The sequence below is a fragment of the Nematostella vectensis genome, chromosome 2 (assembly GCF_932526225.1).
Source record: "Nematostella vectensis chromosome 2, jaNemVect1.1, whole genome shotgun sequence".
In the NCBI taxonomy this organism is placed as follows: Eukaryota; Metazoa; Cnidaria; class Anthozoa; order Actiniaria; family Edwardsiidae; genus Nematostella; species Nematostella vectensis.
In genome coordinates this window covers 21,255,864-21,282,537 of record NC_064035.1, presented here as the reverse complement: position 1 = coordinate 21,282,537, position 26,674 = coordinate 21,255,864, and the positions used below count along the sequence as shown (strand labels likewise).

At 42.8% G+C, this 26,674-nt stretch overlaps 1 protein-coding gene across 1 annotated transcript in view; it reads right to left on the bottom strand.

The window, feature by feature from the left end:
• Positions 1 to 421: 421 nt before the first annotated feature.
• The window catches only part of LOC5513193 (cilia- and flagella-associated protein 65), a 45,096-nt gene continuing 18,843 nt past the window's right edge, over positions 422 to 26,674 (bottom strand). Inside the window, exons 21-47 of the mRNA XM_048723322.1 lie at positions 25,660 to 25,724; positions 25,477 to 25,580; positions 24,771 to 24,819; positions 24,342 to 24,431; positions 23,355 to 23,408; positions 22,908 to 22,993; positions 22,719 to 22,803; positions 22,117 to 22,205; positions 18,944 to 19,010; positions 18,613 to 18,778; positions 18,217 to 18,345; positions 17,757 to 17,913; positions 17,439 to 17,507; positions 17,004 to 17,132; positions 15,727 to 15,811; positions 13,403 to 13,494; positions 12,652 to 12,907; positions 11,341 to 11,454; positions 9,491 to 9,646; positions 9,226 to 9,369; positions 7,077 to 7,136; positions 4,002 to 4,058; positions 3,258 to 3,640; positions 2,857 to 2,970; positions 1,931 to 2,132; positions 1,109 to 1,263; positions 422 to 705 (exon numbers count right to left, since the gene is read on the bottom strand). Of these exons, the coding sequence (XP_048579279.1) occupies positions 561 to 705; positions 1,109 to 1,263; positions 1,931 to 2,132; positions 2,857 to 2,970; positions 3,258 to 3,640; positions 4,002 to 4,058; positions 7,077 to 7,136; positions 9,226 to 9,369; positions 9,491 to 9,646; positions 11,341 to 11,454; positions 12,652 to 12,907; positions 13,403 to 13,494; positions 15,727 to 15,811; positions 17,004 to 17,132; positions 17,439 to 17,507; positions 17,757 to 17,913; positions 18,217 to 18,345; positions 18,613 to 18,778; positions 18,944 to 19,010; positions 22,117 to 22,205; positions 22,719 to 22,803; positions 22,908 to 22,993; positions 23,355 to 23,408; positions 24,342 to 24,431; positions 24,771 to 24,819; positions 25,477 to 25,580; positions 25,660 to 25,724 (3,302 nt within the window). The 3' untranslated portion in view covers positions 422 to 560. The remainder of the gene's footprint in view (positions 706 to 1,108; positions 1,264 to 1,930; positions 2,133 to 2,856; positions 2,971 to 3,257; positions 3,641 to 4,001; positions 4,059 to 7,076; positions 7,137 to 9,225; positions 9,370 to 9,490; positions 9,647 to 11,340; positions 11,455 to 12,651; positions 12,908 to 13,402; positions 13,495 to 15,726; positions 15,812 to 17,003; positions 17,133 to 17,438; positions 17,508 to 17,756; positions 17,914 to 18,216; positions 18,346 to 18,612; positions 18,779 to 18,943; positions 19,011 to 22,116; positions 22,206 to 22,718; positions 22,804 to 22,907; positions 22,994 to 23,354; positions 23,409 to 24,341; positions 24,432 to 24,770; positions 24,820 to 25,476; positions 25,581 to 25,659; positions 25,725 to 26,674) is intronic.

Below are 26,674 nucleotides of genomic sequence, written 5' to 3'. Positions count from 1 at the left end.
CCACACATTTCTCATCACCCAAGCCTCCCCTATCCCAACCACACATTTCTCATCACCCAAGCCTTCCCTATCCCAACCACACATTTCTCATCACCCAAGCCTTCCCTATCCCAACCACACATTTCTCATCACCCAAGCCTTCCCTATCCCAACCACACATTTCTCATCACCCAAGCCTTCCCTATCCCAACCACACATTTCTCATCACCCAAGCCTCCCCTATCCCAACCACACATTTCTCATCACCCAAGCCTTCCCTATCCCAACCACACATTTCTCATCACCCAAGCCTTCCCTATCCCAACCACACATTTCAATCGTTCCACTACTTCTTCCCCATTTCCCTGAGATTTCCAAAGTGCTAGTCGAAATAGGTCAGCAGCTTTTACCTATGAACGAAAAACGAATGCTTTTCACGTAGTTTTACGACAGGAAAATATAAATGTTTTATTATCCAATGCTTGCAGGCATTTACCACACAAACTAGTTTGCAATTCAATAAAAAAAACCCTGCAAGTTTTTCTACAGACATTCTATTATATACAGTTAATGTGCGCTTGTCATCGTTTGGCAAGTCTGCTGGGCGGAAGTGCGATAACACGCGGGCGCGCCGTCAGGCTCAGCTCGCCATAATTGGCTTCCGTCATGATGTTTAGAAGCGAGTTCTCAATGACTGACTCAAGTAGCGACGTGAACTCGGGCAAACTGGAACAGAAAAATTGAATTGTGAGTAAATTCTGGCTTAACAGAGGTTGATCAGGGACTTTAAAGGGACAAGGGGCGTATCTTGCAAGAAGTAGGTAAGTATCGTTAGTAGGAAGGGCGGGGGGGGCGTACATCTCGCCTTGAAGAGATGGATAAGGGCTCTAAGCAGGGAGCGTAAATCGTGCCTTTGAAGGGGTGGGTAAGGGTTGTTAGCAGAAAGGGGAGGGAGCGTACATCATGCCTTTGTAGGGGTGGGTAATGGTTGTTAGCAGGGAGGGCAGGGAGCGTACATCATGCCTTTGTAGGGGTGGGTTGTTAGCAGAAAGGGGAGGGGTGTACATTCCGCTTTTGAAGGGGTGGGTAAGGGTTATTAGCTGGGAGGGGTATGGTAAAGGATGGGCACCTTCTGGCTTTGTTGCGCTGTGAAGCCTTCCATTCGGGGTCAAGAGACTCGTCTCTTAGATGATCGACCGCTGACAGGACGGAACTGCTGCGCTGCACGATCTCGTGTGTCCGGCTGGATGCGCGGTCGTCGTGATGGGAGACTTGGTACGAGGACTAGGGACAAACATCACGCGTCATTGCCATCTATCTCGCGCCCTTCATATCCTTAGAGCCCATTGATACTTAGAGCCCATTAATCCTCCACAGCTGCTTACCAGCAGCTAAAAAAAACCCCTAAGTCCATCCACCCTTTTCTAACGTTGTCCGTACTCGAGCAAAAATGATGAACACAGAGGAACTATACAAAGGAAGCTCTATTAGGCGACCACCCTAGGGACCGTGAAAAGTGATGTATACACAGGAACCTCTATTAAGCGACCACCCTAGGGACCGTGCAAAGTGATGTATACACAGGAACCTCTATTAAGTGACCACCCTAGGGACCGTGCAAAGTGATGTATTACACAGGAACCTCTATTAAGTGACCACCCCAGGGACCGTGCAAAGTGATGTATACACAGGAACCTCTATTAAGTGACCACCCTAGGGACCGTGCAAAGTGATGTATACATAGGAACCTCTATTAAGTGACCACCCTAGGGACCGTGCAAAGTGATGTATACACAGGAACCTCTATTAAGTGACCACCCTAGGGACCGTTAAAAGTGATGTATACACAGGAACCTCTATTAAGTGACCACCCGGCTGCTTAATGGAAGTTCCATCAGATAATGTCTACGTTACGAGATGTGTTTTATCGTCCCCTCTCCTTTTGTCTTACCTCCTGAGCACGTGACTCGGCTTGGTCAGGCTCATCTTGGTACTCATGTCCAGGCTCACTGCGGCTGCTAGAGGACGAGGAGGCCCTGGATGGGGTGTGTTCGTAAATGTAAGGGGTCTCGCCAAGCTGTCTAAAGTATGGGACCGGCTCGTTATCCAATTCCCCAAGAGAGCCGTGGAAATTACTGTCCTCCAGCAAACCCCTGAAACAAGCGACAGGAACAAGTCAGTAGGAAAATACTAGCTCAACAAGTCAGTACGAAAAGACTTGCTCAACAAGTCAGTAGTAAAAGACTTGCTCAACAAGTCAGTTGGAAAAGACTTGCTCAACAAGTCAGTTGGAAAAGACTTGCTCAACAACTTTGTATTAACTAGAAAAAAAGACTTTTATAAAGCAGATGTGACTAAAGTAACTTTTCTTTCTACGCGATATTCAAACGATATTCGAACGGTTTAAAAAAATCGAGTTTCAACAAGTTAAATTATTACTATATTTGAGTCAAGGAAAAATCATCATATACTCACATACAAATTTCGTTGTAATACAGAGGCATTGCTATGACTACCAAAGTATAATTAATGAAGCTATAGCTACATGCGGTAGTGATATTAACTTGGTTACCTGAGTATGACTGGCATGACGTCGCTATAGCTACATGCGGTAGTGATATTACCATGGTTACCTGAGTATGACTGGCATGATGTCGCTATAGCTACATGGGGTAGTGATATTACCATGGTTACCTGATTATGACTGGCATGACGTCGCTATAGCTACATGGGGTAGTGATATTACCATGGTTACCTGAGTATGACTGGCATGACGTCGCTATAGCTACATGGGGTAGTGATATTACCATGGTTACCTGAGTATGACTGACATGACGTCGCTATAGCTACATGGGGTAGTGACATTGCCATGGTTACCTGAGTATGACTGACATGACGTCTGTGATGACGTTCATCTCGCTGTTGGTGCATGAGACGAGAGCAGACAGGTCGCCTGTCTCCTTGTTCTCCTCGTGATTCACTACGTAGCGCCTACAGGTCAAATAGATACTTTTATCACCAATGACAGGCAACCCAATCACATAAAGAGGCTAAAAAGACGGCGTCGGACTGAAGAACAGTGACACCTCAATTAAGCAGCCTGGATTCTTAATGTAGTTTTTTTTTCAAGGAATTGGAATTGAAGGTAAAGAAAGTTGCCCGTTTAATAGAGGTTGGGGCCTCTTATTAGGTGCCTGATTGATTTCTTTTTATATTACGAATTCAAACAGTCATTCAATTGCAAGGTATCTTTTTTATAAAGGAACTGGTATTCTTACTGGTCAATAATGAATTCGTTGGTGTTTTCCGGGAAACTTCTGTGAAACTCAGCGATCATGTGCGTCCTCGCGGTCACCCCTAAATGCAGCCAGAACGACTCAGGAGGGGAGGGCTGGGGAGGAGTGCTTGACTTCCTCCTCTGTTTACTGGTGTTCGTGGGCTCCTGACTGCCTATTGGGGGGAGGGCTTGGTAGCGCCTAAGATCGCTCTCGGATTTGGAGTGAGGGGTGTTGGATGAGTCCAGGGATCTCAGGCGTGGTCCGGACCGTGGTCTGGTCACGTCAGCTTCTGTAATGGTGAATGTGTATTGGCGTTCCTCCTGCTCGTTGGTCCACTTTATAAGTCGCTCGTTGAACATCGCCATTTCTGTCTCATCTACGATCTATAGCAATGTTTATTATGACTGTCAGTACGGCGTTTGAAATGGCACAATAGTGAATGGTGAAGACCTTCAGACTTCCCCTGTCGGTTGGCAAAAGGTTACACCTTAAATAAAATGTCTGACAGCGCGATATCAGTGTGAGTCCGTCAAAGGCTCCACTGGTTCACGATTTGAAGAAACAAAACAAAGCAATGCGTAGTTTCGAGGTAGACATTTACACTGAATATGCATTGCCTGAAAATTAAAACACCACGAAAAGGGGAGTGTCGAGTGTCGGTCCACATTTACGTTATATTTATACAGGATCATAGCCTGCTAGCAGAATTCGAACGGTGTTACAAGTTTAGTATTTAGTACTGACCTCACACAGAATGTCCATGTCGTACATGGAGGGTGCACCACAGGAGAAGAACGAGATCTGCAATAGTAAGCGCGTGTTAAATAGGTAAATAAGACATCTATAATAGTAAGCACGTGGTAAATAGGTAAATAAGAGATCTGCAATAGTAAGCGCGTGTCAAATAGGTAAATAAGATATCTATAATAGTAAGCGCGTGGTAAATAGGTAAATAAGAGATCTATAATAGTAAGCATGTGGTAAATAGGTAAATAAGAGATCTATAATAGTAAGCGCGTGGTAAATAGGTAAATAAGAGATCGATAATAGTAAGCATGTGGCAAATAGGTAAATAAGAGATCTATAATTGTAAGCGCGTGGTAAATAGGTAAATAAGAGATCTATAATAGTAAGCATGTGGTAAATAGGTAAATAAGAGATCTATAATAGTAAGCGCATGGTAAATAGGTAAATAAGAGATCTATAATAGTAAGCATGTGGTAAATAGGTAAATAAGAGATCTATAATAGTAAGCGCGTGGTAAATAGGTAAATAAGAGATCTATAATAGTAAGCATGTGTCAAATAGGTAAATAAGGTATCTATAATAGTAAGCGCGTGGTAAATAGGTAAATAAGAGATCTATAATAGTAAGCATGTGGTAAATAGGTAAATAAGAGATCTATAATAGTAAGCGCGTGGTAAATAGGTAAATAAGAGATCGATAATAGTAAGCATGTGGCAAATAGGTAAATAAGAGATCTATAATTGTAAGCGCGTGGTAAATAGGTAAATAAGAGATCTATAATAGTAAGCATGTGGTAAATAGGTAAATAAGAGATCTATAATAGTAAGCGCATGGTAAATAGGTAAATAAGAGATCTATAATAGTAAGCATGTGGTAAATAGGTAAATAAGAGATCTATAATAGTAAGCGCGTGGTAAATAGGTAAATAAGAGATCTATAATAGTAAGCATGTGGTAAATAGGTAAATAAGAGATCTATAATAGTAAGCACGTGGTAAATAGGTAAATAAGAGATCTATAATAGTAATCATGTGGTAAATAGGTAAATAAGAGATCTATAATAGTAAGCGCGTGGTAAATAGGTAAATAAGAGATCTATAATAGTAAGCACGTGGTAAATAGGTAAATAAGAGATCTGCAATAGTAAGCGCATGGTAAATAGGTAAATAAGAGATCTATAATAGTAAGCGCGTGGTAAATAGGTAAATAAGAGATCTATAATAGTAAGCATGTGGTAAATAGGTAAATAAGAGATCTATAATAGTAAGTGCATGGTAAATAGGTAAATAAGAGATCTATAATAGTAAGCATGTGGTAAATAGGTAAATAAGAGATCTATAATAGTAAGCGCGTGGTAAATAGGTAAATAAGAGATCTATAATAGTAAGCATGTGGTAAATAGGTAAATAAGAGATCTATAATAGTAAGCACGTGGTAAATAGGTAAATAAGAGATCTATAATAGTAATCATGTGGTAAATAGGTAAATAAGAGATCTATAATAGTAAGCGCGTGGTAAATAGGTAAATAAGAGATCTATAATAGTAAGCACGTGGTAAATAGGTAAATAAGAGATCTGCAATAGTAAGCGCATGGTAAATAGGTAAATAAGAGATCTATAATAGTAAGCGGATGGTAAAAAGGTAAATAAGAGATCGATAATAGTAAGCGCGTGGTAAATAGGTAAATAAGAGATCTATAATAGTAAGCATGTGGTAAATAGGTAAACAAGAGATCTATAATAGTAAGCATGTGGTAAATAGGTAAATAAGAGATCTTTAATAGTAAGCACGTGGTAAATAGGTAAATAAGAGATCTATAATAGTAAGCATGTGGTAAATAGCTAAATAAGAGATCTATAATAGTAAGTATGTGGTAAATAGGTAAATAAGAGATCTATAATAGTAAGTACATGGTAAATAGGAAAATAAGAGATCTATAATAGTAAGCGCGTGGTAAATAGGTAAATAAGAGATCGATAATAGTAAGCGCGTGGTAAATAGGTAAATAAGAGATCTATAATAGTAAGCGCGTGGTAAATAGGAAAATAAGAGATCTATAATAGTAAGCGTGTGGTAAATAGGTAAATAATAGATCTATAATAGTAAGCATGTGGTAAATAGGTAAATAAGAGATCTATAATAGTAAGCGCATGGTAATTAGGTAAATAAGAGATCTATAATAGTAAGCGCGTGGTAAATAGATAAATAAGAGATCTATAATAGTAAGCACGTGGTAAATAGGTAAATAAGAGATCTATAATAGTAAGCATGTGGTAAATAGGTAAATAAGAGATCTATAATAGTAAGCATGTGGTAAATAGGTAAATAAGAGATCTGCAATAGTAAGCGCGTGTTAAATAGGTAAATAAGAGATCTATAATAGTAAGCACGTGTTAAATAGGTAAATAAGACATCTATAATAGTAAGCACGTGGTAAATAGGTAAATAAGAGATCTGCAATAGTAAGCGCATGGTAAATAGGTAAATAAGAGATCTGCAATAGTAAGCGCATGGTAAATAGGTAAATAAGAGATCTATAATAGTAAGCATGTGGTAAATAGGTAAATAAGAGATCTATAATAGATAGCGCGTGGTAAATAGGTAAATAAGAGATCTATAATAGCAAGCATGTGGTAAATAGGAAAATAAGAAATCTGCAATAGTAAGCGCGTGGTAAATAGGTAAATAAGAGATCTATAATAGTAAGCATGTGGTAAATAGCAAAATAAGAAAACTATAATAGTTAGCTCGTGACAAATATGTAAATAAGGCAAACCCATAGTTGTCTAGAAAGCTAATTGCACATGGCAGGCATGGTGTGGATGGGTGGGTGGCCATTACTGCAGGTGAAACACGGCACATCTCGATTGGGCATGTGGAGGGTATAACTTCACCTTATTAACACTATACGTCATTAAGAAATAAATCAAGCTTTTGACCAGATGTATGGATCAAATAAGTTCAAACACATTATGATGATGTAACATTTTAGACTCAACAATACTTTCAAGATGTATCTGCCTAAATCCGCATAACCATAAACAAGACAGCACACGTGAAACTTGTCGGTACCTTCAGAAGTGTGGATTGTCCAGGGTGAAGGTAACCGTGATCAGGCTCAATAAGAACCACCTATCAACCGAAAGAGAAGGTAAGATAAGGAGTGCTGATAAGGGCGAGGATCTGCGCCTGTAGGCTGACTAAGGGGTGAACCAGTAGACCTGTACGATGACCAAGGGGTGAACCTGTAGACCTGTTGGGTGACTAAGGGGCGAAGAGGTGTGCCTGTAGGCTGACTAAGGGGTGAAGCTGTAGACCTGTAGGGTGACTAAGGGGTGAAACTGTGTGCCTGTAGGGTGACTAAGGGGTGAAGCTGTGTGGCTGTAGGGTGACTAAGGGGTGAACCAGTAGACCTGTAGGGTGACTAAGGGGTGAAGCTGTGTGCCTGTAGGGTGACCAAGGGGTGAAGCTGTAGACCTGTACGATGACCAAGGGGTGAACCTGTAGACCTGTTGGGTGACTAAGGGGCGAAGAGGTGTGCCTGTAGGCTGACTAAGGGGTGAAGCTGTAGACCTGTAGGGTGACTAAGGGGTGAAGCTGTGTGCCTGTAGGGTGACTAAGGGGTGAAGCTGTGTGCCTGTAGGGTGACTAAGGGGTGGAGCTGTGTGCCTGTAGGGTGACTAAGGGGTGGAGCTGAGTGCCTGTAGGGTGACCAAGGGGTGAAGCTGTGTGCCTGTAGGGTGACTAAGGGGTGAAGCTGTGTGCCTGTAGGGTGACTAAGGGGTGGAGCTGTGTGCCTGTAGGGTGACTAAGGGGTGAAGCTGTGTGCCTGTAGGGTGACTAAGGGGTGAAGCTGTAGACCTGTGGGTGACTAAGGGGCCAAGCTGTGTGCCTGTTGGGTGACTATGGGGTGGAGCTGTGTGCCTGTTGGGTGACTAAGGGGTGGAGCTGTGTGCCTGTAGGGTGACTAAGGGTTGAAGCTGTGTGACTGTAGGGTGACTAAGGGGTGAAGCTGTGTGCCTGTAGGGTGACCAAGGGGTGAACCAGTAGACCTGTACGATGACCAAGGGGTGAACCTGTAGACCTGTTGGGTGACTAAGGGGCGAAGAGGTGTGCCTGTAGGCTGACTAAGGGGTGAAGCTGTAGACCTGTAGGGTGACTAAGGGGTGAAGCTGTGTGCCTGTAGGGTGACTAAGGGGTGAAGCTGTGTGCCTGTAGGGTGACTAAGGGGTGGAGCTGTGTGCCTGTAGGGTGACTAAGGGGTGGAGCTGTGTGCCTGTAGGGTGACCAAGGGGTGAAGCTGTGTGCCTGTAGGGTGACTAAGGGGTGAAGCTGTGTGCCTGTAGGGTGACTAAGGGGTGGAGCTGTGTGCCTGTAGGGTGACTAAGGGGTGAAGCTGTGTGCCTGTAGGGTGACTAAGGGGTGAAGCTGTAGACCTGTGGGTGACTAAGGGGCCAAGCTGTGTGCCTGTTGGGTGACTATGGGGTGGAGCTGTGTGCCTGTAGGGTGACTAAGGGTTGAAGCTGTGTGCCTGTAGGGTGACTAAGGGGTGAAGCTGTGTGCCTGTAGGGTGACTAAGGGGCGAAGCTGTGTGCCTGTAGGGTGACTAAGGGGTGAAGCTGTGCGCCTGTTGGGTGACCAAGGGGTAAAGCTGTGTGCCTGTAGGGTGACTAAGGGGTGAAGCTGTGCGCCTGTTGGGTGACCAAGGGGTAAAGCTGTGTGCCTGTAGGGTGACTAAGGGGTGAAGTTGTAGACCTGTAGGGTGACTAAGGGGTGAAGCTGTGTGCCTGTAGGGTAACTAAGGGGTGAAGCTATGTGCCTGTAGGGTGACTAAGGGGTGAAGCTGTGTGCCTGTAGGGTGACTAAGGGGCGAAGCTGCGTGCCTGTAGGCTGACTAAGGGGTGAAGCTGTGTGCCTGTAGGGTGACTAAGGGGTGAAGCTGTGTGCCTGTAGGGTGACTAAGGGGTGAAGCTGTGTGCCTGTAGGGTGACTAAGGGGTGAAGCTGTGTGACTGTAGGTGACTAAGGGGTGAAGCTGTGTGACTGTAGGTGACTAGGGGGTGAAGCTGTGTGCCTGTTGGGTGACTAGGGGGTGAAGCTGTTTGCCTGTTGGGTGACTAAGGGGTGAAGCGGTGTGGCTGTGGGATGGCCAAGGGGTGAATCTGTGCAGATGCTGGGTGAGCAGGTGTTTGGGTTTTGTGCCTGGGGTTAGTGAAGGGTACCTGATCTGCTGGTGTTCCCTCTAACATCCATCTGAACGAGATGGCGTGATCCGATGAGGAATTCGAGATGAAGAAGACTTGTCTAGAAACACTGTATAGGGGCACGTTACCAAATGCGAGCCGCTCCTCCGACAACACTGCAAGCTAGAAAAAAAGAGTGCAATGCAGTCAAAAAGAGATACACAAAAACAGCTGAAGAATATAAAAGATGGAAGAATCAGCAGGCAAAGATGGCTAACGGATGGGAATGCAGACGGTTTTGTACCTGTTGTGGCACACTAACAACCTGCTTGGTTGGCAAGCCGGCAGCAGAACTATCTTTCATGGCCATAGTATCTCCCATGATCCTCTGGTCATAGCCAACTCCTGTGAAAGTGACGAGGACCGAATCTCCACCGATGATACTCACAGGAATGTCAACCTAAGGCCGGTTTATAAGCTTATTAAAACGTCTAGTATTTTGGTATATGCCTGCATTACAAGTGTCAATGCCAGTATCATAAGAAAAGACAACACATTCCACTGTCAAGCGTACCACGTGCGCAAACACATTCCACCATACCACGTGCGTAAACAACACATTTAACCATACCACGAGCGTAAACAACACATTCCTTCATACTACGTGGGTAAACAACACATTCCACCATACCACGTGTGTAAGATAGATAGATAGGTCGGTAGGTCGGTCGGTAGGTAGGTCGGTCGGTAGGTAGGTCGGTCGGTAGGTAGGTCGGTCGGTCGGTAGGTAGGTCGGTCGGTAGGTCGGTAGGTAGGTCGGTCGGTCGGTAGGTAGGTCGGTAGGTAGGTAGGTCGGTAGGTAGGTCGGTAGGTAGGTAGGTCGGTAGGTAGGTCGGTAGGTAGGTAGGTAGGTAGGTAGGTCGGTAGGTAGGTAGGTAGGTCGGTAGGTAGGTAGGTCGGTAGGTAGGTAGGTAGGTCGGTAGGTAGGTAGGTAGGTCGGTAGGTAGGTCGGTAGGTCGGTAGGTAGGTCGGTAGGTAGGTCGGTAGGTAGGTCGGTAGGTCGGTAGGTAGGTAGGTAGGTCGGTAGGTCGGTAGGTAGGTCGGTCGGTAGGTCGGTCGGTAGGTCGGTCGGTAGGTCGGTAGGTCGGTAGGTCGGTAGGTCGGTCGGTCGGTAGGTCGGTTGGTAGGTCGGTCGGTCGGTCGGTCGGTCGGTCGGTCGGTCGGTCGGTCGGTCGGTCGGTAGGTAGGTAGGTAGGTAGGTAGGTAGGTAGGTAGGTAGGTAGGTAGGTAGGTAGGTAGGTAGGTAGGTAGGTAGGTAGGTAGATTGTGTAAATATACAATTGTAAAATACTAATAATAATATAGTAAAAAATATATATATATATGATCGAAATTGATAAAAACTTATTCACAAATATAGAGAATAGATAAAAGGTTTAAAAGCTACTTATTTATTTGACATTGAAGGTATAAAAGTGCTGCTGAAACGCTTGGTTTTAATGGCTGGAGGATTAAAAAGTCGTTTGTTTCTAATGTTGTAACGAAGAACTTGTCTAGGTGGCAAAAGATGGTGTAGTTTGTGGTCTACATCAGAGAGCACAGAATTAAAGAGCTTGTCACACAAAGCCTTGCGCCTATCATATAGTGAGCATTTACCATAATTAACACATGTCGCGGTAGGGCATCGCTGGCGATGCAATGGAGAGCGCACGTTTCTGAATGTGTTCTAGGTCTTCTTCGTAAACAACACATTCCACCATACCACATGGGTAAACAACACATTCCACCATACCATGTGCGTAAACAACACATTCCACCATACCACGTGCGTAAACAACACATTCCACCATACCACGTGCGTAAACAACACATTCCACCATACCACGTGGGTAAATAACACATTCCTCCATACCACGTGGGTACACAAACACATTCCACCATACCACGTGGGTAAACAACACATTCCATCATACCACGTGGGAAAACAACACATTCCTCCATACCACGTGGGTACACAAACACATTCCACCATACCACGTGGGTAAAGAACACATCCCATCATACCACGTCGGTACACAACACATTCCACCATACCACGTGGGTAAACAACACATTAAACCATACCACGTGGGTAAACAACACATTCCACCATACCACGTAGGTCTTGGCCTCGAGAGGTGCGAAAATCCAGTGAATGAGTCCAGTACAGCCAGGAGGGATCTCCCCTGATGGGTTCAGGCAGTCGAGCACACGGCAGCCGTAGTTCTCCTGAAACAAGAAGGTAAAGCGTTCATGCTGTCAGGCACTTAAGGCCATTGCAACGAATACTTAATTAGAAACAAACTAACGAAATAAGAATTATATATTCATATAGCGCTTATATATAGCTTTTTCAATAAACGTTGTCGGTGCCAAAGGGACAAAAGACTAGAGGGACAAGCGTAGACCGAAAGGAATCACGGTCCTACGGTCCTAGAATTATGATTAAATTTGATACGAGCTTGAGCACATTGATTTTTCTAAAGCGCCTCTAAGATTTATTAATTTACTGAAAGTGTGCATAATATTATATTACTATTCATTTTCGGTTAGATGAACGTGCTAAGTTTATTTCATGAATTAGAGCATGAAGATATATACTCATGAATGTTTATTTGTGTGAATTCGTAAGTCCTTAGAAATCCTCCACCAGAGACCTTCGCTAGCAGTGTTGTAGAGAATAAAAAGTATGAAAGGAGCAGTTTGAGTAAAAACTGATTAAATCATTTGTCAATGAAAATCAGTTTATTTCATGAATAAGAACATAAAGATATAACTCATAGATGTTTATTTGTGCGAATTCGACGTATGTCCTTAGAAATCCTTCACTGGCGCGGGTGGGAAGCCTGTGATCGATCTAGACTAATTCAATTTTCAATTTTCTACCCGTGATTCTGTACGGTCTCCGCTTGTCTCTTAAGTCTTTTGTCTTTACCCTTTGGCACCGACAACGTTTATTTTAAAGGCTATAAGCCAACAATTAAGAGCTTCATGTCATATTATTATAACTGACGAACACAAGCTTCTAGTAAGCTGGCATATCTTCGACAAGCGAAGGTACAATCATGGACAATTTACATTGGGACAAAGGCGTTCACATAAGAAATTTTCGCACCCAGTCTTCCTCCACTCCCCTCCCCCAACGATAACTATTGGATGTTTTGGTGACAATGGAATTGCGGCACATTCTTTGGTCATATCAACATTGTTAGGAGGGGGAGGGGTTTCACTTTTTAAATAATTGCAAGTAAGCTGAAGATTGATGTAAAAAAATGAGTGTTTTCGGCTTTTGTCACAAAACAAATTCTCCATGATTGTAGTTACAATAATTCTCCATGATTGTAGTTACAATAATACACTTAATCATACAATAATAATACACTTAATGTTTCTAACAGAAGCATAATGAAAGTTGAGTAGAAGTACCTGTTGTATCTTGTGAAGCGGCTCAAGGTCGAGCTCGTAGCTGACTGTCTTGGCACCACCGTTGTGCAGCTCGTATATCTGGACTGGTGGCGAGTTTCCGCCCACAGGGACCGGCTCAAACATGTGCTTAGTGCTGGCGAAGTGCACATAATATGCCTCTGGGTCAACCGTCACGCCGATAAAATTCAGGAGAATTTCGCGACCACGAGTCACTTTGAAAATCACCGGTAGCTTGTTTAACCCAGTGAAAAGATGTCTAGAGGATGGTCAGAATTATAGGGAGTTATATAGGGAGCTACAAAGTAGAGTACCTCAAGTTAGCGGAATGCCAACATTTTTAATTTCCAGAAACAAGTCATTCGTTCTTCACCGTCTGAATACCAAACATTTTACCAAACATTTTTAAGAGATGAAAATGATGCAATGGCACATGGTTCTTCCAACTGGATGAATAATATTTGCGCAAAAGATTGAAGTGGATTGCTATGCATCCAGTAGCCCAAAGAAGGCTGGCTACAGCACAGCCACTGAGAACGTGACGTATGTTGTCGTGGTCACCGTGACAACGTTAGAGAAAATACAGTTTGAATTCCATGAACTTCATAAATAGGTATCCGTCATGCGCACTACGTCATTCCATTGCCACGCTTGTTGCCTAGAGAAGTCCATATCAAGTGCATGGGCCTTACTCGATAGTTCTTTGCGTTTTGGGTTGCCATGGTAGTGCGTGTCACACAAAGCACATCCATACCTGTAAGTGCATGTGATGGTCTGACAGCAGCCTGGGGCGAGAGTCCCTTTGCGGGGTTCCACGGTAAACAGCTTGCTGTCCATGACTTGCATCTGTAGGCACACAACATCGACACGTCACTCACACGTCAACTGGACGCCATCGACACATCACTCACACGTCAACTGGACGCCATCGACACGTCACTCACACGTCAACTGGACGCCATCGTCAATACTCACAAGATGCGTGATGACACAACATCGACACATCACTCACACGTCAACTGGACGCCATCGTCAATACTCACAAGATGCGTGATGACACAACATCGACACATCACTCACACGTCAACTGGACGCCATCGTCAATACTCACAAGATGCGTGCTGACACAACATCGACACGTCACTCACACGTCAACTGGACGCCATCGTCAATACTCACAAGATGCGTGATGACACAACATCGACACGTCACTCACACGTCAACTGGACGCCATCGTCAATACTCACAAGATGCGTGATGACACAACATCGTGAATACTCACAAGATGCGTGCTGACGCAACATCGTCAATACTCACAAGATGCTTGCTGACGCAACATCGTCAATACTCACAAGATGCGTGATGACACAACATCGTCAATACCCACAAGATGCGTGATGACACAACATCGTGAATACTCACGAGATGCGTGCTGACGCAACATCGTCAATACTCACAAGATGCGTGCTGACGCAACATCGTCAATACTCACAAGATGCGTGCTGACGCAACATCGTCAATACTCACAAGATGCGTGATGACACAACATCGTGAATACTCACAAGATGCGTGCTGACGCAACATCGTCAATACTCACACGACGCGTGCTGACGCAACATCGTCAATACTCACAAGATGCGTGATGACACAACATCGTCAATACTCACAAGATGCGTGCTGACGCAACATCGTCAATACTCACAAGATGCGTGCTGATGCAACATCGTGAATACTCACGAGATGCGTGCTGACGCAACATCGTCAATACTCACAAGATGCGTGCTGACGCAACAACGTGAATACTCACGAGATGCGTGCTGACGCAACATCGTCAATACTCACAAGATGCGTGCTGACGCAACATCGTCACTACTCACAAGATGCGTGCTGACACAACATCGTCAATACTCACAAGATGCGTGCTGACGCAACATCGTCACTACTCACAAGATGCGTGCTGACGCAACATCGTCAATACTCACAAGATGCGTGATGACACAACATCGTCAATACTCACAAGATGCTTGCTGACGCAACATCGTCAATACTCACAAGATGCGTGCTGACGCAACATCGTCAATACTCACAAGATGCGTGATGACACAACATCGTGAATACTCACAAGATGCGTGCTGACGCAACATCGTCAATACTCACACGACGCGTGCTGACGCAACATCGTCAATACTCACAAGATGCGTGATGACACAACATCGTCAATACTCACAAGATGCGTGCTGACGCAACATCGTCAATACTCACAAGATGCGTGCTGACGCAACATCGTCACTACTCACAAGATGCGTGCTGACGCAACATCGTCAATACTCACAAGATGCGTGCTGACGCAACATCGTCAATACTCACAAGATGCGTGATGACACAACATCGTCAATACTCACAAGATGCTTGCTGACGCAACATCGTCAATACTCACAAGATGCTTGCTGACGCAACATCGTCAATACTCACAAGATGCATGCTGACGCAATGTTGTCAATACTCACAAGATGCGTGCTGACGCAATGTTGTCACTACTCACAAGATGCGTGCTGACGCAACATCGTCAATACTCACACGATGCGTGCTGACGCAACATCGTCAATACTCACAAGATGCGTGATGACACAACATCGTCAATACTCACGAGATGCGTGCTGACGCAACATCGTCAATACTCACAAGATGCGTGATGACGCAACATCGTCAATACTCACACGATGCGTCCTGACGCAACATCGAACAAGCAAAATACTAAGCCCATGGTGTATATAATGCCTATTGCTTCGTTAACTAGTTTACCTGTTCTTAACCTTTTTAGCTCAAATCACATGTCACTTCTTGTCGATGTTTTTTTTTACGCTTCTGCGTAGTTTAGGATTTTATTAGCGCCTAACCCCACGTTACCCGTTAATGAAGTCCTCCACTCCCTTGAATAACTCCTGAATCAGATAGCTCCTCGCCACAGTGTCATATAGCATTCTACTAGTTCTGAATCTCGTAAATATCCTACTTGTATCAAGCAACTCGTAAATTATCCCTTACTTTACACGATGTAAAAATTAGTGCACGCATTACCTCATGTAACTCATCGGCGTCATACTCGCCCGTCTCAGCCCAGTACTCTAGCTCCAACTGCAGGTCACTTGGGAAGAGGAATGCCCTGAAGGCAAACAAAGGAAAACAAGACATATTAACATAGGACACAACCCTAGCCTTTGCATATGAATGGAAAACTAAAAAAAAATTATTTGAACCGATCTCGGGCAATGTGTGTTCCACTGTAATAAATCAAAATCCGCAAAATTGTCCATTGTTCTCTTCTCATTCTGAAGGCACAGTGCCAGTGTTTTCTAACCATGTCAGTGTTCTCTTACCATTCTGAAGGCACAGTGCCCGTGTTCTCTTACCATTCTGAAGGCTCAGTGCCCGTGTTCTCTTACCATTCTGAAGGCACAGTGCCAGTGTTTTCTAACCATGTCAGTGTTCTCTTACCATTCTGAAGGCACAGTGTCAGTGTTCTCTTACCATTCTGAAGGCACAGTGCCCGTGTTTTCTTACCATTCTGAAGGCACAGTGCCAGTGTTATCTAACCATGTCAGTGTTCTCTTACCATTCTGAAGGCACAGTGCTCGTGTTTTCTAACCATGTCAGTGTTCTCTTACCATTCTGAAGGCACAGTACCAGTGTTTTCTAACCATGTCAGTGTTCTCTTACCATTCTGAAGGCACAGTGCCAGTGTTATCTAACCATGTCAGTGTTCTCTTACCATTCTGAAGGCACGGTGCCAGTGTTTTCTAACCATGTCAGTGTTCTCTTACCATTCTGAAGGCACAGTGCCAGTGTTTTCTAACCATGTCAGTGTTCTCTTACCATTCTGAAGGCACAGTGCTCGTGTTTTCTAACCATGTCAGTGTTCTCTTACCATTCTGAAGGCACAGTACCAGTGTTTTCTAACCATGACAGTGTTCTCTTACCACTCTGAAGGCACAGTGCCAGTGTTATCTAACCATGTCAGTGTTCTCTTACCATTCTGAAGGCACAGTGCCAGTGTTTTCTAACCATGTCAGTGTTCTCTTACCATTCTGAAGGCACAGTGTCAGTGTTCTCTTACCATTCTGAAGGCACAGTGCCCGTGTTTTCTTACCATTCTGAAGGCACAGTGCCAGTGTTTTCTAACCATGTCAGTGTTCTCTTACCATTCTGAAGGCACAGTGCCAGTGTTTTCTAACCATGTCAGTGTTCTCTTACCATTCTGAAGGCACAGTGCCAGTGTTTTCTAACCATGTCAGTGTTCTCTTACCATTCTGAAGGCACAGTGCCAGTGTTATCTAACCATGTCAGTGTTCTCTTACCATTCTGAAGGCACAGTGCCAGTGTTTTCTAGGTTCATGTACACTATGGCAGGCTCGGAGTCAACCGGCGCCGCTCCAAAGTTAAAGTCCATGATTGCGCGCGTGTAGACAGGGATTCGCCGCTTGGTGCTGGAAAAAAATCAATCTTTTAAGGAGCTGTAGCTTAGGTTGGCAAAATAGGGACATGTTTGGGTCATTTGTTATAACAACAGCAATGGGAAGAAGATCGCTCTTGAGGGGTGTGGCTCTCAAAAGCAAGAGGCGAAGAAGTCACATGGGTCTTAATATGATATTAGACAGATGGTGTTAGAATAACATCAGCACAGAGGAGGAGTAGAGACGTTGTCCTTGGATGATTTAGCATTTGTTCAAACACATCAAAGGTGCGCATGTTAAAAAAGAGAATGATTAAAGTGGAAGACAGAGTACTCTTACCTGTGTCTCGTGGCGGCGACGTACATAAGCTCAGGTGGAGATGGGTCTGAATCCAGACACTCATTTAAACTAAAATCATTGCAACATCAAATAAGAATTAATCAAAACTCAACAGCGCAAATTATCAAAAATAACTGTCGGCTCGACATTTCAAGTCTCAATTTCTTAAAATAGAAAATTAGGTAAAATTAGAATAAATGTATAAAGGGATTCCAGGGAAACTTATCTCGAGAACCAATATAACAGAAATGCATATTGACCGCATTATGCTTTAAGGACATTGTAACATCACCATGACAACATCACCACGCTTGTCACCTGTCAAATGAGAACAGACTCCAGAGCTTAGTCTTGCTGCAGCCTTTGTTAGAACCCAGTCCCCTGACATCCGTCATGGCAAGTGTTGGGTACACTCCCTGGCACTGCAATTGAGCCAGCAGTGTTTTAGTGCGGGTCAGTTGCTTAGCCCCGTTGTCTATGAACAGAAACAAGTCTCAAGACAGAAGCTAAATACCAGCATTTGCTTTTACATATTTAGCATTCAAGCTCAAGAATGTGACTTTGTATATTGTATTGTCAGAAAAACAAAATCATAGCGGATTCTTTTCTTCATTTCTGCTGTTTAATAGTATTTTGACTATCCATAGTTGATAGAAATAGTTAGATAGAAAGAAATACCCTCTTCCGTTAGGACCTCTCTAGGAGCACGCCTGAGATTCTGTCCCCACGCTCCACACAGAGGCTACTTGGGGTTTCCTGTGTTATGAAAGCAACAAACCTGATGTTGAGATGAGCTCGTAGTTGACTGTGTAGGTGTAGTTGACCCGGCGGGCTGGGAAAGCTGTGGCGGTTATTTTCTTGGAAGTGCGGGCTGCGATCACTCCATCATACGAACTCAACTCCATGGCTGCAATGCATCACAGCTAAATAAGGCGATGTGGCGAACGGAACAGGGCGGTATAGTTACAAGGTTGGATGATGTAGCTTAACAGAATGACATGAAGTGAAATTTTAAGCTGCATTGTTAAGGTTCGTTCTTACTAGCACGTAAGAACAAGTGAAAATGCAAGCTAAACATAAGTTGGAATCAGTCAAACACAAGCAAAACAAAAGTGGGGATAGGCCCAAACAAGCGAAACAGAAGTTTCTATATTCGCTGGCTGTTCTGCCCTACCCAGGATGTCGCGGATAGTATTTTCGTCATCATACGGTCCCTTGATGTCCTGGTCAATGGTCAGGCGGTAATGGAGAGTGCAATTGCTGTTGTTCTGCAGTGTTAGGTCTTTAGATGTTGAAGACCCCACCACGATGTCTCCGAGGTCTACGCTCGCATCTAAGCACTGTTAATGAAAGTGTTTCAATATTATGCACACACCAAATGCACATATAAATTTGTATCACTATCAATATTACAATGCATTCCGTAAAAAAACTATCCTGCCAAGGTAAGTAAATGCATGGGTGCTACGGCTAAGGTGAGTTTATATTAGCGTAATCTAACGTACCACCAGTTCTCCAATCGCTCCTTCGCCGATTACCCTAACAAGGTATTTTGTCTCATCAGCAGCGACACTGTCAATACACAATAAAACATGAAATCAGAGATGAGAGCACTGTGAAACACACACCCCTAAAGCCATATCACAAGAGTTGCCGTTAAAGTATAATCACACACACCCTAACGCCATATCACAAGAGTTGCTGTTAAAGTATTTTTTAGTTGCTGTCTCTGCTGCTGTTGCTGCCGATGTTATCCCTATCGTCCTTACTGTGCTTCTCTGTTATGTTGTTTGTAATTTATTGTTTACCATGGTTGATGCTTCTTCTAGAGCTAGGTGTATACTGTGTTCTTGTTGTTGTGGTCATCGTTGTTGTTATTGTTGCTGTTCTTTCCTTTGGTAATTATGTTGTTTGTTATCCATACTGGCCTGGTCTGTCTTTTTCCATACTGACCTGGTCTGTCCTTATCCATACTGACCTAGTCTGTCCTTATCCATAATGACCTGGTATGTCCTTATCCATACTGACCTAGTTTGTCCTTATCCATACTGACCTGGTTTGTCCTTATCCATACTGACCTAGTCTGTCCTTATCCATACTGACCTAGTCTGTCCTTATCCATACTGACCTAGTCTGTCCTTATCCATACTGACCTAGTCTGTCCTTATCCATACTGACCTAGTCTGTCCTTATCCATGCTGACCTGGTCTGTCCTTATCCATACTGACCTAGTATGTCGTTATCCATACTGACCTAGTATGTCCTTATCCATGCTGACCTAGTCTGTCCTTATCCATACTGACCTAGTCTGTCCTTATCCATACTGACCTGGTCTGTCCTTATCCATAATGACCTGGTATGTCCTTATCCATACTGACCTAGTTTGTCCTTCTCCGTACTGACCTAGTATGTCGTTATCCATACTGACCTAGTATGTCCTTATCCATGCTGACCTAGTCTGTCCTTATCCATACTGACCTAGTCTGTCCTTATCCATACTGACCTGGTCTGTCCTTATCCATAATGACCTGGTATGTCCTTATCCATACTGACCTAGTTTGTCCTTCTCCGTACTGACATGGTTTGTCCTTCTCCGTACTGACCTGATCTGTCCTTATCCATACTGACCTGATCTGTCCTTATCCATACTGACCTAGTATGTCCTTATCCATAATGACCTAGTATGTCCTTATCCATACTGACCTGGTCTGTCCTTATCCATACTGACCTAGTATGTCCTTATCCATACTGACCTAGTCTGTCCTTATCCATACTGACCTAGTTTGTCCTTATCCATACTGACCTAGTCTGTCCTTATCCATAATGATCTGGTTTGTCCTTATCCATACTGACCTAGTCTGTCCTTATCCATACTGACCTAGTATGTCCTTATCCATACTGACCTAGTCTGTCCTTATCCATACTGACCTGGTTTGTCCTTATCCATACTGACCTGGTATCTCCTTATCCATACTGACCTAGTCTGTCCTTATCCATACTGACCTAGTCTGTCCTTATCCATACTGACCTAGTCTGTCCTTATCCATACTGACCTAGTTTGTCCTTCTCCGTACTGACCTAGTCTGTCCTTATCCATACTGACCTAGTTTGTTCTTATCCATGCTGACCTGGTCTGTCCTTATCCATACTGACCTAGTCTGTCCTTATCCATACTGACCTAGTCTGTCCTTATCCATACTGACCTGGTCTGTCCTTATCCATAATGACCTGGTATGTCCTTATCCATACTGACCTAGTTTGTCCTTCTCCGTACTGACATGGTTTGTCCTTCTTCGTACTGACCTGATCTGTCCTTATCCATACTGACCTGATCTGTCCTTATCCATACTGACCTGGTATGTCCTTATCCATACTGACCTAGTTTGTCCTTCTCCGTACTGACATGGTTTGTCCTTCTCCGTACTGACCTGATCTGTCCTTATCCATACTGACCTAGTCTGTCCTTATCCATACTGACCTGATCTGTCCTTATCCATACTGACCTGGTATCTCCTTATCCATACTGACCTAGTCTGTCCTTATCCATACTGACCTAGTATGTCCTTATCCATACTGACCTAGTCTGTCCTTATCCATACTGACCTAGTCTGTCCTTATCCATACTGACCTAGTCTGTCCTTATCCATACTGACCTGGTATGTCCTTATCCATACTGACCTGGTATGTCCTTATCCATAATGACCTAGTATGTCCTTATCCATGCTGACCTAGTATGTCCTTATCCATGCTGACCTAGTATGTCCTTATCCATAATGACCTGATCTGTCCTTATCCATACTGACCTAGTATGTCCTTATCCATACTGACCTAGTCTGGCCTTATCCATAATGACCTGATCTGTCCTTATCCATACTGACCTAGTCTGTCCTTATCCATACTGACCTAATATGTCCTTATCCATCATGACCTGATCTGTCCTTATCCATACTGACCTAGTATGTCCTTATCCATACTGACCTAGTATGTCCTAATCCATACTGACCTAGTCTGTCCTTATCCATAATGACCTGGTATGTCCTTATCCATACTGACCTAGTCTGTCCTTATCCATACTGACCTAGTCTGTCCTTATCCATGCTGACCTTGTATGTCCTTATCTATACTGACCTGGTATCTCCTTATCCATAATGACCTGGTCTGGCCTTATCCATACTGACCTAGTATGTCCTTATCCATACTGACCTAGTCTGTCCTTATCCATACTGACCTGGTCTGTCCTTATCCATAATGACCTAGTCTGTCCTTATCCATGCTGACCTATTCTGTCCTTATCCATACTGACCTGGTATCTCCTTATCCATAATGACCTGGTTTGTCCTTATCCATACTGACCTAGTCTGTCCTTATCCATACTGACCTGGTATGTCCTTATCCATACTGACCTGGTATGTCCTTATCCATACTGACCTGGTATGTCCTTATCCATACTGACCTGGTATGTCCTTATCCATGATGACCTGGTATCTCCTTATCCATAATGACCTGGTTTGACCTTATCCATACTGACCTGGTTTGTCCTTATCCATACTGACCTAGTATGTCCTTATCCATAATGACCTAGTCTGTCCTTATCCATACTGACCTAGTCTGTCCTTATCCATAATGACCTGGTTTGTCCTTATCCATACTGACCTAGTCTGTCCTTATCCATACTGACCTGGTATCTCCTTGGTAACTGCTCACGAACAGCTTAGCCTTGATAAGATGCTTTGACGCCTCAGCAGGGCTGAATGACAAAGTGTTCACCTGCCAAAAAACCAATGTACTGTATTGGTTACAGAGCCATGAAACATTGTGGTTAGTAATCCCCGTAAGAAGGCACAGGAACCCCGAAGGACGGTGCCTTTTTACAGTAACCGCTTCTTTACTTGAAAATCTAATAACCTAAATTCCATTTTATGCAAATGAAAAGTTTTTGTAAATAGAAACACTGTAAACAGGGTAAGTTATGTAGATAGACTTTCGGTTTATTTATGCAAAATACAATATTCAATGTAGTATACCAAAGTACCTTACAACCACTGTGCTGCAGAGTCGGCTATTGGTATATCACATTATTAGTTGGTCTTTAGAAAGTTGTATTTTTAAAAAACGCCCAAATATTATAATGTACTAAATTATTATTTTTAGTTTGGCCTTAAGCTAAAGATTAAATAAGAAAATATCCTTTAACATGCCAAGTGGACAAACAAGATGTTTAGTTAAGCGAGCATACAGATTTCCGTTGTGACGTGGGACATGTTTGTTTTATTTTCTCACCTTGGACTCGTTGGGCATGATGACACCATATGGTGCGTCAATTCTAAGAACTTTCTTGTGTATCCCAGACACCCTCCAGCGGTAGCTAGATCAATAAAAGTGATTAGGCAATTATAACACAACCAGCACAAGCCAGAACCAGATCTTTACAGAGAGCGGGTGGTAATATGCTATGACCAGTTTTCTTACCACAAGGGAACACGGGAGGTGTTCTTTACACATAGAGGGCGGGTCGATGTCGTTCCAACGCAAGTGGGTTTGAAGTACACTGTACCCTGAGAAAAAAAAAACGGTGCTAATGTAACATATGTCGACCCGCGAGCAAAATATGAAATACATCACGATGAAGGAAAATTAAAAACACAAGAGAAAAGGCCATTTTTATCCGTTCACTGAAGAAATAGCGAAAAACGGGTGTAAATGTAACACATACTTCAGCGAAACTAGAAATTAACACAAGACGGTACAAATGTAACAAAATAGAACAAACGTAGAGAACGATAACAAGATTAGACACGAAACTCAAGACGAGAATTGAACATAAGTAGAGAACGATAACAAAGGACGGCAAGATGAAGGGCATTTCTTTGCCTTCACAGACTGAATTAACGATTAAAACAGCAAATGCGAGCATACCTCTCCTTCCAGTTGTACTTGGGGAAATTCAGCAGACCCTATCAGTTGTAATTCCTGAGAAAACATTTTGCACACGAAATGGTTTAAGTGAAGTACAGAGACGAAAAAACAAACGGGATACACACATCGAAAATAGTTTTGTTCTATTTCTGCGCACAGCCAGGTAAATATTACGGAATGTGCAAGTATTACGAGAACCAATACACTCTTTTTTATAAGAAAGTCTTATGGTATATTACGGAATGTACAAGTATTACGAGAACCAATACACTCTTTTTTATAAGAAAGTCTTATTGTATATTACGGAATGTACAAGTATTATGAGAACCAATACACTCTTTTATATAAGAAAGTCTTATATAGAGCAGTTGTTATTTTGGTGCATTTTAAGGCAGAAAACGTTCGTATGGATGTTCTTATGATTTAGTAACATTGCAGAAACCAGCTATTGTATGCACAAGCTTACCAACCTCTCAGTCTGTCTCCGGTCAATCCCAGTATAACTAGCAATTGATCACCTCCTGTATAATTGTCCTATAATTGTCTTATATCCTAGAATAAAGGTCACCATAAACTCTTATTGCTTTGTGATGTGTATTTATTCAGAATAAGCGGTATTTCTAACGTTTGAGCAGTTAAGGGATTCCGCATTCCTAGTTCTGGGATTGACTGGAGACTGACTGAGAGGTTGGTAAGCCTGTGTTGTATGTAAGATTATGAAACCAATAAAGTATTAAAAAAAAATTACACAAAATGATAAATAACACTAGTATTTTAAATCGCTATCATGGACATAGTTTGATTCTTCATGTATACACTGCATCGCTTTTAGTGAAACTATATATTTCCAATATTTGAGCCACGGTATGTTTTTAGAATTTGACAAAATCTCTGGCTGAACGTATTGTACTATTATCTCATTTTTGTAAGTAAGGCGAGGAGTCTCTTTGGGTATTAGGTGTTTATTTGATATTTGTTTTTGCTAACCTCTGTAAACTTGTCGGCATCATTTAATCGACATTTGACGGTAAACGTGAACGAGCGGGGTTCAGGAGGCGTCATTCTGAACATCATTAACTGTTAATGAGATAAACAGTTTTTAGCATAAAATTGTAGCACTGATTTAGAGAGGTTTTCACAGGATTACAAGTGTTCATATAAACACAAACAGCGATCTGTTGTCAGACCTCATGCATAAGGATCGTATAAGAGAACAAGGTAAGGTCATAAGGATCGTATAAAGAACAAGGTAAGGTCATAAGGATCGTATAAGAGAACAAGGTAAGGTCATAAGGATCGTATAAGAGAACAATGTAAGGTCGTGTTCAAGAGTCGTTCCTGCCCACCCAAAGGTTTTCCATTACGTAAGGAAAAATAAGAGACAGCACCACCCACAATTCCCAAATCACAAATTACCTGGTATTGATCTGTGAGAAGTCCTGTCCTGGGCAAACAAGAGAATATCCTGAAAAACAAAACAGCAACCAATGAATAATGACAAATGGAGTATTCAAAAATAACATTTTGACAACACTGCTTAGTTGTTGAGAACAACAGAACTTACAGAAAAGCGTGTGCATGGATAGAAGGGTATTGGGGTGGGTGTGGTGGAGGGTATTGAGGTGGGGAAAGTGAAAGGGTATTGGGGTGGGGTGGGGTGGGTGGAGGGGTATTGGGGTGGCGTGAGTGGGTGGGTCAAAATTTTGCGGCTGAAAATGAAAAAAAACATGGACTTATTAAAATTGAACATTAACATGGACATTGGGGTTAGGTATAGAAGCGCGTACTGGTCGCCCGACCAAGCGCTACCCAGAGAACCATGGCAACCGGGCCACAGCTCACCACCACAAGATACCCGTCACAATGATTAAATTTTCCTGCCTTTCCATGGGATTATTAGTTGATTTTTAGAAATACAAAGAATACTTTATATACTTCACTTCTCTCTTCTACCAGTAATTTTAGGAATACAAATCATGAATGCATGATGGAAATCTACATATTTAAAGGGAATTTTGTTAATGACAGCATTAAACTTCCCTTAGAAAACAAAAGAATTTGAGGTGATCATGGTATTTCTCAATAATTGTGACCTGTGTTCCTGGAAAGAAGTATCATTTACCTATTTGGATCGTCTTCAAATGCAAAATGAATTGGGTTTGCCCCCTTATTCTCCAGCAGCAATGTTCGGTATGAGGTCCGTCCATGAGTAACGGCAGGGAAAACCTACAAAATATCACAACTTGTGTCAGACAAATACATCAGTAAAAAAAAAATCATCAAAAACTTGTTCTCTCCAGTTTACCATGTTCTTAGTGTCCCATTCAAATCGTGGTATGAATGTCTCTGTACCCATTGCAAATGTATGTCCTGGAACGTTTAACAACAAGAAAGCAATAAGCCGTAAAGGGAGTTGACACTGACACAAAAACAAGTATATCTTGTACATGCACAATCTTGGTGGGAAATTTGCTTTAAATAGTGGAGAAAAGTCACTGGAATAAGAAAGGTATAATGTTTACAATTAGTGAAAAGAAAGATTCAAATAGAACCTGGATTTTATTAATTCACCAACTTATATCATTTTTATAAAAAAGTATAAGAGTTTTCAGAAGATTATTTTCATGGCTATGGCACTGACAGGATGCCTGTGCTGTCTGTTTTTCTGTTCTTGTTGCTGTACGAGCATGTATAGTAGGAGAAAGGTTCCTATGGTGGTATTAGCATGTAGGAGAAAGGTTCCTATGGTCGTATTAGCATGTAGGAGAAAGGTTCCTATGGTCGTATTAGCATGTAGGAGAAAGGTTCCTATGGTGGTATTAGCATGTAGGAGAAAGGTTCCTATGGTCGTATTAGCATGTAGGAGAAAGGTTCCTATGGTGGTATTAGCATGTAGGAGAAAGGTTCCTATGGTCGTATTAGCATGTAGGAGAAAGGTTCCTATGGTCGTATTAGCATGTAGGAGAAAGGTTCCTATGGTGGTATTAGCATGTAGGAGAAAGGTTCCTATGGTCGTATTAGCATGTAGGAGAAAGGTTCCTATGGTCATATTAGCATGTAGGAGAAAGGTTCCTATGGTAGTATTAGCATGTAGGAGAAAGGTTCCTATGGTCGTATTAGCATGTAGGAGAAAGGTTCCTATGGTCATATTAGCATGTAGGAGAAAGGTTCCTATGGTCGTATTAGCATGTAGGAGAAAGGTTCCTATGGTCGTATTAGCATGTAGGAGAAAGGTTCCTATGGTTGTATTAGCATGTAAGAGACAGGTTCCTACGGTCGTATTAGCATGTAGGAGAAAGGTTCCTATGGTCGTATTAGCA